The following is a 14355-nucleotide window of genomic DNA, read 5'->3' on the forward strand; positions in this document are numbered from 1 at the left end:
CTCGTTCTTAAAAAATTGTTGAGTTATTTCCACGGGATTTTAAATTTACAGCCTGCAAATTGAACTGGCAAGAAAATTTATACAACAATTTCTCGTATGTTGCGCTGCTCCACTTCTGTAAGGGTAATAAACGTTCTCAAGGTGTGTACTGGGCCAGGTTACCATGGTAACTGAGTATCTGTGTTTAGATGTGCATGTTTAAGGGGTAGCCGGTGTTTGGACAGAAAACAAAAGGTTGTCAGTTTGGTCTTATGTATCAAGCTGAATCTGTATCTAATGGTCATGCTTATGAGAAGAGATCAGAGTAGGAAAACAGATTTCACATACACACCAAACCTCTCATGTTGTTGGTTCACCTATCTTCCAACTGGTTTCCATATATGAGATGACTCATCAGAGCAACAGCCTAGAGGATAGGTTACCTCTCACCTACTGTTCAGACTGATAAATATGTCTTGCTCACTCTTAGATTTACTGCTGATGGTCTATTTCAGCTTATTTAATCCCAGCAATCAGCTGGAAGTAAACAGGTTTCTATTGAGTCCCAGCTTACTTACTGTTTTTTCTCAGTTTTAGCATCTTGTTTCTTTAGCTGGAGTTAAATGAGCTTGCTGTACTTATATAGGCATGAGCCTATTTAAGATTTCAATAGTAAAGCAATCTTTTTTAATAGTTTGTATACAGATACAATGCCCTACAAGACTCTTATCTTTTGAACTTTTTCACATGTTGTCATGTTAAAACTACCAAAGTATTTTATTGGGATATTATGTGATACACCAACACAAGATGCATACATGTGACGTGGGAAGAAAAGGATGCATGGTTGAAAAAAGTGTGTTAAAATAAATATCTGAAAAGTGTGGTGTGCATTTACCTTTAGCCGTTCTTTGTCAATGCTTTGCACAGTAGAACCGTCTTTTGAAGCATTTACTGCTGCAAGTGTTGTGGGTTATGTCTTTATCAGCTTTGCACAACTAGAGAGTGAAATCTTTTCATTTTTGCAAAATAACTCAAGCTTCGTCCGATTGGATGGGTTTCTGTAAATATTAACTTTGAAGTTTTGCTATAAATTTTCACTTGGGTTAAGATGTAGACCTTAACTGAGCCATTCTAATGCATTCCCTCACATTAATATACTTTGGCCATTCCATTCTAGTTCTTGCTCTATGTTTAGGGTTGGTGTCCTCCTGTAAGCTGGACTTCTGTTCCCGTCTCACATTTTCTGCAGCCTCTAACATCCTTTGTTCCAGAATTGCCCTATATTTATCTCTGTCCACCCTCTGTTCAATTCTTACAGCCTCCATGTCCCTGCAGGGGAGGAGCATGGTGCTGCCACCACCATGTTTCACTGTGAGGATGGAGTTCTTGGGGTGCTACACTAGACATAGTCTTTACCCTGGTGGCTGAAATTTCATGTGACACTTAGATTGCACACAATTTGACTTTTTTTAAACAATTATGTGACATCTGAAGGCAACTGGTAACCTTTTAGAGGCCTCACAGCAAAAGAGGTGGATACATATGAACATGCCATGTTTGAGTTTTTCTTAATATTCTTTGTATTTTTCTTTATGTTTTAGAATGTCTTTCCCACTTAATGTGTCTCTTTATTTCATGACTATTTAAATTGTAGATTCTCACCAGAGCCAACAAACCTGTGAATGAACACACATGGAATTATGTAGTAAACAAAAAGTGTGAAATAACTCTAAACATTTTTATATTTTAGATTATTACAAAATAGCCACCCTTTACTTTGATGACTCTCTTGACATTCTCTCCATGAGCTTCATGAGGTGGTCATCGGAAATGGTTTTCCAAAGAGTCTTAAAAGAACTTTCCAGATATTCATTTAGAGATGGCCAGAGGTTAACATTTCAGTCATTCCTGCAAAGCGCAGCTATTTTAAGGATTCTAAAATATAACATATTTAAAGTTATTTTACAATTTTTGGTTTGCTATATAATTGCATATGCGTTCATTTCACTGTTGCCTTCAATGATAATCTACGTACAATATAAATAGTCATAAACATAAAGAAAATAATTTTATGAAAAAAGGCATTCTAAAACTTTTGACCGGTAGTGTATATATATATATTTATATATATCATTTCACTTCACCAATTTAGACTATTTAGTGCAGATCCGTCACATACAATAAGATTAAAAAACATTTAAATTACAGTTTACAATGTAAAAAGCCAAGGTGTGTGAATACATTTGCAAAGCACCATAAACAAAATGAGAAAATAAAAGCCAATACTTTTTTTTTGACAGTTTTAAGGTAAACATACCCAATGTACATAATATTATTTCTGTTCTGCTCTTTGTGAAATAATGTTTGGGATCTAAAGAGCTGATGGTCGGTAATCAGTTAGTGGTGCTATACACCCTGGCACCCAGCCTGTTGCATACTGTTTATTTTACTGACAGACATGCTGACTCCCACGTGGGAAACGACAGTGACACCTGGAGGGGTGTGATTAGGAGGAATAGCCTCCCCAAGCTGAACCCGAGTGTTGTTTCAATATTGGACTTCTGTGCCAGTCACGGATTGTCCATAATAAACACCATGTTCAAGCATAGTGGTGTTCATCAGTGCACTTTGCACCAAGACACCCTAGACAGGAGGCCGATTATCGACTTTGTAGTTGTGTCTTCAGTCCTTCGGTTGCATGTCTTGGACACCTGATTGAAGAGAGGGGCTGAGCTGTCCACCGATCACCACCTGGTGGTGAGTTGAATCTGTTGGAAGAGGAGGAAGCTTGGCAGGCCCAAGTGTATATTGATGGTCTGCTGGGGACGTCTGGCAGAGGCCTCGCCCAGGGATAGATTCAACTCCCACCTCCAGGAGAGTTTTGACCAGATTCCGGGGGAGGTTAGAGACATAGAGTCTGAGTGGACTATGCTCTCCACCTCTATTGTCGATGCTGCCGCCCATAGCTGATGCCTGTCGTGGCAGCAATCCCTGTACCCAGTGGTGGACACTGGCAGTAAGGGATGCTATAAAGCTGAAGAAGGAGTCCTATCGGCTGTGGTTGGCTTGTGGGACTCCTGAGGTGGCTGACGGGTAATGTGAGACTAAGCATGTGGGCCTGGGAGGAGTTCGGTGAGACCATGGAGAAGGACTACCAGTAGGCCTCAAAGAGATTCTAGCAAACCATCCGGCACCTCAAGAAAGGGAAGCAATGCTTTCACCAAACACTGTTTACAGTGGTGGTGGGGAGCTGCTGACCTCGACTGGGGACATTATCGGGCGGTGGAAGGAGTATTTTGAGGATCTTCTCAATCCTGCCATCACGCCTTCACTCGTAGAAGCAGAGACTGGGGACTTAGAGTTGGACTCTTTCATTACCCTGACTGAAGTCACCGAGGTGGTTAAAAAGCTTCACGGTGGAAAGGCTTCGGGGGTATATGAGATCTGCCCTGAGTACATCAAGTCTCCGGATCTTGTGGGATTGTCGTGGCTGACACGTCTCTTCAACATTGCGTTGCGGTCGGGGCCTCTGGACTGGCAGACTGGGGTGGTGTTCCCCCTTCACAAAAAGGAGGACCGGAGGGTGTGTTCCAACTACATGGGGATCGCACTCCTCAGCCTCCCTGGTAAGGCCTATGCCAGGGTATTGGAGAGGAGAGTCCGGCCGATAGTTGAACCTGGGCTTCAGGAGGAGCAGTGATGTTTTTGTCCCAGCCGTGGAATGCTGGACCAGTTCTACACCCTCTACAGGGTACTCAAGGGATCATGTTGCAATGCTACCTTAAAAAGAGTAATAAGTGGAATTCATCTGCGATCCAGAAATGAGTTCCAAACAACTGAGTGGACTTAATTTTTTCCTTCTGCCAAAGCAATAAATCCAGAGAGTTTGCCTTCATTTAGCCATCAAACATAGCTAAATGACAATTCAAAGAAACTGGTGGGTATAAGATGACACTATGATGCATACACCCAGAAAAAGCCCTCTAGTATGTCAGTAAAGGGAATTTAAATTGCAGGAACAGCAGGACAGAAACATTTGGTGGTGTTAATATCACAAAACCAGAAACCGGCCAAAGCCTGCTTAGAAAACCCTATCAGGTTCGTCACATTATCCTCTGTTATCTGATTTATACAGTCTCTCTGTTCACTGAAAGCTATTATGTTCGCTAATAAAGACACTGATTATATGTCTGTGTATGCAGGGAGTGATGCAAGATGTGGAGATCCTGGTAATGCCACAGGGATATATCTCACAGTGTCCTGATCTGAACAGAAGTAAGTCTTTCTCATCTCATTTAAAAACAAAAGTTATTTTAGCCGCAGCTAAATTAATTTACACATACTGATACATGATTGTACTCATATTTTCAGGATTTAACCTTTGTACCTTTTGTAGAAAACTTTGATAATGTTTTTTTTATTTTTTTTATTCAATGGTTCCAACTGTATTGAGGAGACAAAGCAATCCCTTATTTACTGCAATGGTCAAGTTATAGAGTTTGTTTAGATTAGATATATTACAGATACCTGTTGCTGCAGCTTGTGAAGGCTTTAGCCCTATCCCTCTGTGAACCTGTTGGCAGATAATAAATGTAAGGTATTCTCAAGTTGCACAAATACCCCACTGCACATATAATCTACAAATCTCCTTAAAAAGGCTTTTCACTGGTCATATGTGATGGTCATTCTTTTGAAATGTTTTTTTTTGTTTTTATTTAAATAAGTTTTTGTTCCATACTTGGAGGCTTTCAGAGGGGTTCATATGAAGAATGGAGAGAAATACAACAATCAAATTTATTTCAGCTTAGCAATTTTTTTCTTTTTGCTTTATCATTACGGTGCATTATCATGTATTTATACACATGGCTTACAATTGTTGTGTTGTCATTTGTGACCCAGCATGTCCAACCTGCAATGACTTCCACGGACTTGTGCAGAAAATCATGGAACTGCAGGACGTCCTCGCAAAAACATCAAGCAAGGTAATGTAGAGTTTTATTTTTGCTAAAAAGAACATAATTTTCTAAAAAATGAGTCTAGTTGTAGGTGTAAATTAAAATGTTGTAATAGCAAAAAAAAACAAAAAAACAACTAAAAACAGTTATAAACAGGTTTCAACCCCAACCCAGCAAGTCCACCACTAGCCCTGCCCCTCTCAGTGCACTTTCTGGCGTCATAACAGGTCAGAATTATCTTTTTGCGAACAAGCCATGCCCATTCTGGCCAATCATTACCATATTGATAGCACCGTCTCAGGGTATCCTGAAAATACTCAGTAAATTTAATAAGAATCTAATTAGCCGTTTTGGCTATGTACATTTCTTCTATTTATAGCGCCCCCTAGTTTTTGATTTCACTGAATATTAGTACATACTTCAACGCTATGCACCGTTGGTATGGCATTTATTGATTATTATTAAACAGTTTTCAAATTTCATGTTTGTTCATGTGTAACTCGTAAATTTTAAATAATTTTGAAAAACTGTTCACATCGTTTGATTGGTTATGTCTGCAGTCTTATCAGACACAGTTTCTCTTTGATTGGTATTGACCCTTGGGAGGAGGTATAAAAATATGATTTGCAAATTAAGGAAGATTCATACTAATTGGCATAACTCCACAATTTATTTTCAAAAATTAAACACAATTTGGAATGACTCAAGGAACATGCAGTAAAAAAAAGAATTTTTTTTGTCATAAAACGCCAGGTGTAGAGGGTGCAATTCTATGTTCATTATGTAATTTGCCTGACAAAATTTTTACATTTCTCTGAGTTCAAAGATCAAATGTGAGATACCCTATAATAGCTTATAAGCCACGCCAACTTTATTATTCATATTAAAAATATGTCCTCAGAAGAAGGTCTCTAACCTATGTACCAAGTTTTGTGTAAATCTGTCAATCCGGAACGTATATATATCCGAATGTAGCTACTAGAGTTTCATCCATATCATTTCATTTGGTGCATCTATAAATGGTATGTACCGAGGTTTATGTCGATCAAGCTTAAAATGTAGGAACAGATTTTGAAAATAGGTTTTGCCTTTGTCGAAGTGTTGCAAAAAATACAGTGGGATCCTAAAAATGTAAAATGTCAACATCTCATTGATTACTGCAACAGACTGTTAGAGATATTATCAAGCTAGAACTGAGCTTTTTATCAAAGTAGAGCAGATTTACGAAAGTAATTGCAATAATCTTTTTAATTATCAACTTAGTTGCAAAAACAAATTTGCTACTGAAATAGCCCTACTGAGCTAATAAGGTCCAACTGCTCCAGGGGTCATGTTAACCGAATATTTTCTGTTTTTTTTTAAAAAGGTGTCAGAAAAATCTGAAGACCATCTGTCATTTTGACAGATTGTAATTCACACTCATGACCACTTGGTGGTGGGTTAGCATATTAATTAGCTGTTGTCTCACTTGATGCGTGACCTCGTGGGCTTTACTCAAGAAAATGTCACGGCTGAGTGTACAAAGTTTCTTCAAAAAGCCCAATAACGATGATGGTGTTGATAAAAGAGATGAAAAAAGAGGGACTGAAGCAGAGGAAGATGAAGAACATACAAGTAATCAGTGAGCAAAGGGCAGCAAGGAGGTTAGAGGTCAGCGGAAGCAGGAGTTCTGGCTGAGGAGGGAGGATGGAAAAATGTTCTGCAACGTGTAAAAAAGCCAATACAAGATACGGATTTGTCCAATGACGCACGAACATGCAGAAATTAAAATTTATGAAAATTAATGTATAATTAGAATAATTTTAAAAACAAAGTAATGGGTAAAAAAGATTATGACTTCTTTAATCCTGTCAGTCAAAATGACACATTTAACTGAAATGGCCTTTTAATAGCTGTATATTTCACAACATGAAAACTTTGGATTCTCAAAGACCAGAGCTGTTTTAATTATGCAGATAATAAATACAAAAAATACCATCTGTTGAAAGCCAGTAATAATTATGGTTAGGGGAAAAAAAGGTTGAGAGAGGGGAAAAGAAACCTACCTGATGTTGTTCTTACCTTTACAAAAAAAGGGTCAGGGATGTCACAAAAGGTAGAATTTATCTGGTTCTATTGTCAGATTAAATAACTTATTTAATATTTCTGTTCAAATAATTTCTCTTAAGTTGTGTTTAAAATTGTGTTATTGGTTTTTAAATCAGAGAATACAATCCTTATGGTGGAAACACTAACAGATGCTTCACATGCAGCTGTCAATATACAGGAGTTTAAAAAATTAACTATGAAGAAGATCCATCTGTGTTGCACAACTCTGATAATGAGATGAGGGACTGGTGAGAGACAGTTAAGGTAGTGTGATTTAGGAGTTGCGCAAGTAAACATCAAACACCCCTTATGCAAAACCAAATACCCTTTTTTCACAGTGAAATTGACAGGAGGTAATTGTGTAAAGGCATTCCTTTTTTCTTTTGATATTATATTTGTGTAGTCTACATCGCAGAAATGTCTGTATCTGATAAATTTTTATCTTTAATTATTCATTTTCAGATGAATATATCACTCTTTTACAATCTGCAGTTTTATTTACTGATGTAAAAACATCATTCTGATTCCTCTAGGCAGATAAATCTTTTTAAAGTTTTTAAATTTTAAGGAGCTGGAGTTCTGTGTTAATCAAAATACTAAAAAAGTGAAGAAAAATCTCTATGTCTATAATCATTTCTCTGCATCTGTTGTTTTTGTGGCTGAATAATTGACCAAAACATAGCTGCAAATTGCTTCAGGCTTGTATCAGTATTCATTTATTGCAATCTGCTTAGTAAATCCATCTCAGAAATAAAGTAAATGTCCAGTGCAAAAACAGTTGCCATAAGGAGGTTGCACTGCTTTGTCGATTCTCCCTCAGTGTGTGGAAGGTGTTGGAAGCCCCCACTTGCCGCATGCAAATATAGAAACAGACTGAATCTGACTAGAATCCTCCATTCTTGGCTCCTAATGTTTTATTTTCTCGTGTTTTTGGGCGGGGCGAGCAGCTGTCCAGGGCCGAGGAGAAAATGAACGGGCTGGACGGCTGCTATTGTGAAAGAACCTGCAGCGTCAAGGGGGTCGTCTACAGGGAGGACGAGGGCTGGACAGATGGCTGCAGGAACTGCACGTGCACGGTGGGGCTTCACAGTTTGACGCGTTTGTGTGTGCGCCAAAAGCAAAATTTTAATCTCATCGTGTGTGAAAGCATGAATTAAATGAAAACATTTTTGCTTATTACTGCTAGTTCTTATGTTCATGAATGTCTAAGTGTGTAATCAAATAAATTCTGTAATTATGCGAGAGGTCATGAGGTTTATGTGTATTTTGTGTCTGGGAACATGCATTTTTAGTCATATCTGTAATGCTGTTGTCTGAGCTCAGTTATCCATATGTTAAGCACGCATGGTCGCTTCTCTAATTGTAGGAGTTAGCTTTTATTTTTTTCTGTGTTTGATTAAGTTTGCCAATGCTGGGGTATCTAGATAGGGGATTGGATGGGGAATCGATGCAAATTGCTTTTATCAGCTTGTATTCTTTCCATTTTTCAGTACATTATGAGATTTTCTAACCCCAAAGAAATGAAACTGTTTTCCATGGTGCTCTCCACTGAATACAAACAGCAAGGCTTTCAAATATTTCTTGCAAGCATTTACTTTGCCATATAAAAAGTGTAAAGAATGATAAATGGCTGAATATATTGGGGCTGTTCCACATCAGCGAACAGATTTCACCGTTTGTCAGCGTACTCAGTTTTGGAACATGAATCTCATTGAGCGTTACTGAACTGCTCAATCCGGCCAATCAGATACCTTCACGCACCGCTAACCAACATGCAAAGAAAAAAGAAAAGGAAAGACATCATACATCTTTTAATGTACTGCACCTAATTGCTCCTGACAGATGATAATTATCATCAGGGATTTGTTCAACCCACTCATCCAATGGAATAGCTACATTCGTTAGAAAGGCTGTTTTTGCCATTGCCCAGCTGCAATTAAGGGATTAGATGGGATACGCTCCTTACCTTATGTGCTGCAATTATTGGTGACCTTTAAAATTCAAAGGTGATGCATTAAGATGTTATCAATTATGTGGATCAGGTTCATAGATGTTGCTGTCACAGAGCTCTCAGCCATGAAAACGATGCTAATTATAGGCATAGCAGCCAGAAAGTAGATGGCATCGGTGTGTGTGCTGGCCGCACTGGGAAATATATACTACTGTTAGTTTATGTGCAGATTAAGACACAGTTGTCTTTTTTCTAACTGAAGTGTGTGCATTTAATACTGGCAGAATTCTGCTGTTCAAAGGTATCAATGTTTCAGACTTTCCTGTAATACTTTAAATTTGTCATGCTGCTTTGTTTCAAGCCACTAAACTTAGAGCAATGAATCCTTCATCCATGAAATACCACCTAAAATCCACACATGAAAGGTCTATCTAAGCAGTTCTACTGCTAAACCACAGATGGTCCTAGAGCTAGTTCTTTGCTGGTTTCGTAAAGTGACGCTTTTGGCCAGAGAACCAGCTTGGAAGAACATGATTAAGTCACTAAAAAGTTTCATAATGTTTGATCCTCCTGCGCTATATGCTGAATTTTTATGTAGAGGACGGCATTGAAGCGGAACAGTTTAAAAAACACAAATTACATTATCTCTGTGCCCCTGCAAACAGATGTTCAAATATCACTATAATAATTTATTACGGTTGGTTTAAACAGCAGTCAGCATTTGTGAACACCACTACAAACTTGCTTCAAGGATTTGATGGAGTTTTTAAAGCAACCACGTTATATTAAAATACTGATACTTTTCCTATATATGGATTTGGGAATGGCATTATAAGTGCAGCTATTTGCAGTGCATTAACATACACGTATCAAAATAAACTAATGGAATTTCATGTAATTTCAGTGCTAATTTTATTTTTACTAATGTTATAGTTGAGTGGATTTGCAAAGATATTACCTGTAACCATTTCACATTTTGTCACATTTCAGCCATAAACTTAATTGTATTTTATTGGGATCCTATGTAATAAAACCAACAGAAATTTGCGCATAATTGTAAAGGCGAAAAAAAAAAGCCTCATTATTCTAAAAACGTCCGCAAATGAAACCCTGAAATAAGTTACGTGCATTTGTATTCAGTGTCATTTAGTCTGATACCTCAGAGCATTAATAGTTGTTAAAGTTCTTAAAAGAAAGCCATACACTGCCTGGTTTGCAGTTTGTTAGTAACCATGTCGAGAAAACAGCACACATGTAGAAGAAGGTGCTCTCTTCAGACAAGACCAAAGTTTTTGGCTATCTTCAAAATGCTATGAGTGGCAGAAAACTAACACTGCACATCACCCTGAACCAACCATCCGCACAAGGAAACATGGTGGTGGCTGCATGATGCTGTTAGGATGCTATTCCTCAGCAGGGACAGGGAAGCTGGTAAGAGTTGACGGGAAGACGGATAGAGCTAAATTTGTGGCAGTCCTGGAAGAAAACCTGTTAGACTTGAGAGTGGGGTGGATTTCCACCTTCAAGCAGCAACAAACATATAGTCAGAACGTCAATAACATATTAATGTGTTAGAAGGACTCAGTCAAAAGCTTCAGCTATTTTGTGAAGAACACTGAGAAAAACAAAATGTCTCTTGTGTGTAAATGTTACTGCGGACAAAATTCCTTTACTTTCACAATTTTGCAATGTTTGCATTGGTTAATTTGTGGTTTTAATGTGAAGTTTTGAATTGTTACATAACCAGTTGGGAAAAGGTTTAATACTTTTACAATGCACCATATTTGTCTGTGCCAGAATTGTTGCTGGAGGTTGTACAGGTCCTTCTCAAAATATTAGCATATTGTGATAAAGTTCATTATTTTCCATAATGTCATGATGAAAATGTAACATTCATATATTTTAGATTCATTGCACACTAACTGAAATATTTCAGGTCTTTTATTGTCTTAATACGTATGATTTTGGCATACAGCTCATGAAAACCCAAAATACCTATCTCACAAAATTAGCATATTTCATCCGACCAATAAAAGAAAAGTGTTTTTAATACAAAAAACGTAAACCTTCAAATAATCATGTACGGTTATGCACTCAATACTTGGTCGGGAATACTTTTGCAGAAATGACTGCTTCAATGCGGCGTGGCATGGAGGCAATCAGCCTGTGGCACTGCTGAGGTCTTATGGAGGCCCAGGATGCTTCGATAGCGGCCTTTAGCTCATCCAGAGTGTTGGGTCTTGAGTCTCTCAACGTTCTCTTCACAATATCCCACAGATTCTCTATAGGGTTCAGGTCAGGAGAGTTGGCAGGCCAATTGAGCACAGTGATACCATGGTCAGTAAACCATTTACCAGTGGTTTTGGCACTGTGAGCAGGTGCCAGGTCGTGCTGAAAAATGAAATCTTCATCTCCATAAAGTTTTTCAGCAGATGGAAGCATGAAGTGCTCCAAAATCTCTTGATAGCTAGCTGCATTGACCCTGCCCTTGATAAAACACAGTGGACCAACACCAGCAGCTGACACGGCACCCCAGACCATCACTGACTGTGGGTACTTGACACTGGACTTCTGGCATTTTGGCATTTCCTTCTCCCCAGTCTTCCTCCAGACTCTGGCACCTTGATTTCCGAATGACATGCAGAATTTGCTTTCATCCGAAAAAAGTACTTTGGACCACTGAGCAACAGTCCAGTGCTGCTTCTCTGTAGCCCAGGTCAGGCGCTTCTGCCGCTGTTTCTGGTTCAAAAGTGGCTTGACCTGGGGAATGCGGCACCTGTAGCCCATTTCCTGCACACGCCTGTGCACGGTGGCTCTGGATGTTTCTACTCCAGACTCAGTCCACTGCTTCCGCAGGTCCCCCAAGGTCTGGAATCGGCCCTTCTCCACAATCTTCCTCAGGGTCCGGTCACCTCTTCTCGTTGTGCAGCGTTTTCTGCCACACTTTTTTCTTCCCACAGACTTCCCACTGAGGTGCCTTGATACAGCACTCTGGGAACAGCCTATTCGTTCAGAAATTTCTTTCTGTGTCTTACCCTCTTGCTTGAGGGTGTCAATAGTGGCCTTCTCAACAGCAGTCAGGTCGGCAGTCTTACCCATGATTGGGGTTTTGAGTGATGAACCAGGCTGGGAGTTTTTAAAGGCCTCAGGAATCTTTTGCAGGTATTTAGAGTTAACTCGTTGATTCAGATGATTAGGTTCATAGCTCGTTTAGAGACCCTTTTAATGATATGCTAATTTTGTGAGATAGGAATTTTGGGTTTTCATGAGCTGTATGCCACAATCATCCGTATTAAGACAATAAAAGACCTGAAATATTTCAGTTAGTGTGCAATGAATCTAAAATATATGAATGTTACATTTTCATCATGACATTATGGAAAATAATGAACTTTATCACAATATGCTAATATTTTGAGAAGGACCTGTATAAGCAGAAAGAAGTGATTCTAATTGTTTTATTAAACCAGGAAAACTAATAATAAAAACTACTTTAAACTATGCCAAAGTCTTGCTGCTTAGAGGTAAAGTAACTAGGTAGGTTTTAAAATCTTTGCAGAGCACCCAATAGTTTAAGAAGTCAGCATTTAAAGAGGGGGGCGGGGGTTGGTTGTTTGGTCACTGTTTAAACAATGTGATTTTCTGTCCCCAGCAGAACGGCACGGTGCAGTGCGAGGCCATCTCCTGCCCTCCCCCTCAGTGCCCAGCAGGCACAGCTCCTGCCTACGTAAAGGGCGCCTGCTGCAAGGAGTGCTTGTGTAAGTGGAGTACTCTTAACCTCAGCACCTTTTTTACTCTTATGAAATCATGGACGCTATAAACACTCACACACACTACATTACAGCGGAACAGCCTCCACAAGCAGATACAGAGTGCACACATAACGCCTCCACAAGGGCTGCCTGACAATTGACCAGGGCTCCGCCGTGTTGCTAAGCTACCTCCTAACATGTCCCTCAAGATGAGTCTGTCCTTTCTGCATATACATGGACCAATCAATTATTCACAAGCTGGCGTCAAAACACAGATGGCCGGCAGTCACACAGACAAGGAAGCCAGTAAATCTGGGATCATTGCATGCAATGAAATGTACTTCCCATTTGTGGCTTGACATGTTGTGGCTCTGACAAAAGTGAAGAGGAGCAAAATGTTAAAGGCCCGAAATGAGGCACATGCTCTGTAGCTTCTCCATAAATGTCCTTGTTTAACTTTTAGCATTCATGCGTTCTGGCTGGAGGGATAAATAATTCTGTTTCATCATATTGCTACAAAGAGGGTCGGCTTTCTTTCCAAAAGACTTTGAGCTTAGCACTGAACTCTTATTAGCCTTCTCACAGCAACAGTCTGCATCTCATATTCTCTCAATTCCATTCTCATTACAAATGGATTTTAGTGGATATTATCCTTTTGCACCATGGAATAGTTTTTGTAAATAAAAAATTGCTTTTGGTAGAGAAAGACTATTGCTGTGTGGATCTATTTCCAATACGTTATTTATACAGTCTAATCACCTAATTCTGAGGTTTTTAATTACTTATATTTTCCCATATGTCCTATAAATATCTATGGTCAAACATCATCTAAAAAATACAATACTGTAGCAAAATGTATGCTTGTATACTATTTCTTTGCAGATTTGACTTCACACGTTGTGCCAGCCTACTTCATTTGACAGAACGCTTCTCACGAACTCCCACGTTCTGCTGTTTCCCTCCGGCTTCATTTGCCTACGTGACATAAGATGAGATTCAGCTCCATCAGAAAAGACACCGTTAGTCTCAGTGAGGGATAGGCGATACTACGTAAAAATCTTATCCTATTATTGAGTGATAATTCTTGGAATGATGATAAAAGGGATGATAAGAATTTCTCCCACTCTGTTTCACTGTAAAGGTTTCGCTGCATACAGTCAGACCCACACAAAAACAACTATCCTTCTAAAAATAAAAGTGAAACTGGCAACAGTTACATTCAGTAGTGCCACACATTTGTTGCGTTTTATCATACTTTGAAATACAAATCAGTAGTTATTGGTGATTGATCCGGCAGATACAAAACACTTCAAACAACAAAAGTAAAAATCCCAATCCTGCAACATTTTGGGGGTTTGTAAACATAATCAGTTAAAGTTTAGGGTTATTTTTATTGGATACCTTCTTATCATGATGAATATTTTTTTTATAAGATAATCATAAATGATATGATAACCCCCGGTCCCTGGTTTCTGATCATCTTGCCTCAGCATCATGGTAACGGTCAGTGGTATAGCCCTGTGGCTTTAAAGCATAAGCATTGTAGCTACTCCTGCATTTTGTAAATAAAAATTCCTGTGAAAAAGTATTTGCACCCTTACAGATTTTTTCTGTGATTGCTTTTTTT

General features: G+C 38.9%; 1 protein-coding gene across 2 annotated transcripts in view; it reads left to right on the top strand.

Moving 5' to 3' along the window:
- nell2a (neural EGFL like 2a) overlaps positions 1–14355 on the top strand; it is a 163759-nt gene that overhangs the window by 22169 nt on the left and 127235 nt on the right. The window contains exons 6-9 of one of the 2 annotated variants that reach the window (XM_047354661.1): positions 4185–4257; positions 4882–4964; positions 7973–8101; positions 12629–12734. In XM_047354661.1, the coding sequence (XP_047210617.1) occupies positions 4185–4257; positions 4882–4964; positions 7973–8101; positions 12629–12734 (391 nt within the window). The remainder of the gene's footprint in view (positions 1–4184; positions 4258–4881; positions 4965–7972; positions 8102–12628; positions 12735–14355) is intronic. The other variant, XM_047354669.1, reaches the window with a different exon arrangement.

Source organism: Girardinichthys multiradiatus, chromosome 2 (genome assembly GCF_021462225.1).
Source record: "Girardinichthys multiradiatus isolate DD_20200921_A chromosome 2, DD_fGirMul_XY1, whole genome shotgun sequence".
Taxonomy (NCBI): Eukaryota; Metazoa; Chordata; class Actinopteri; order Cyprinodontiformes; family Goodeidae; genus Girardinichthys; species Girardinichthys multiradiatus.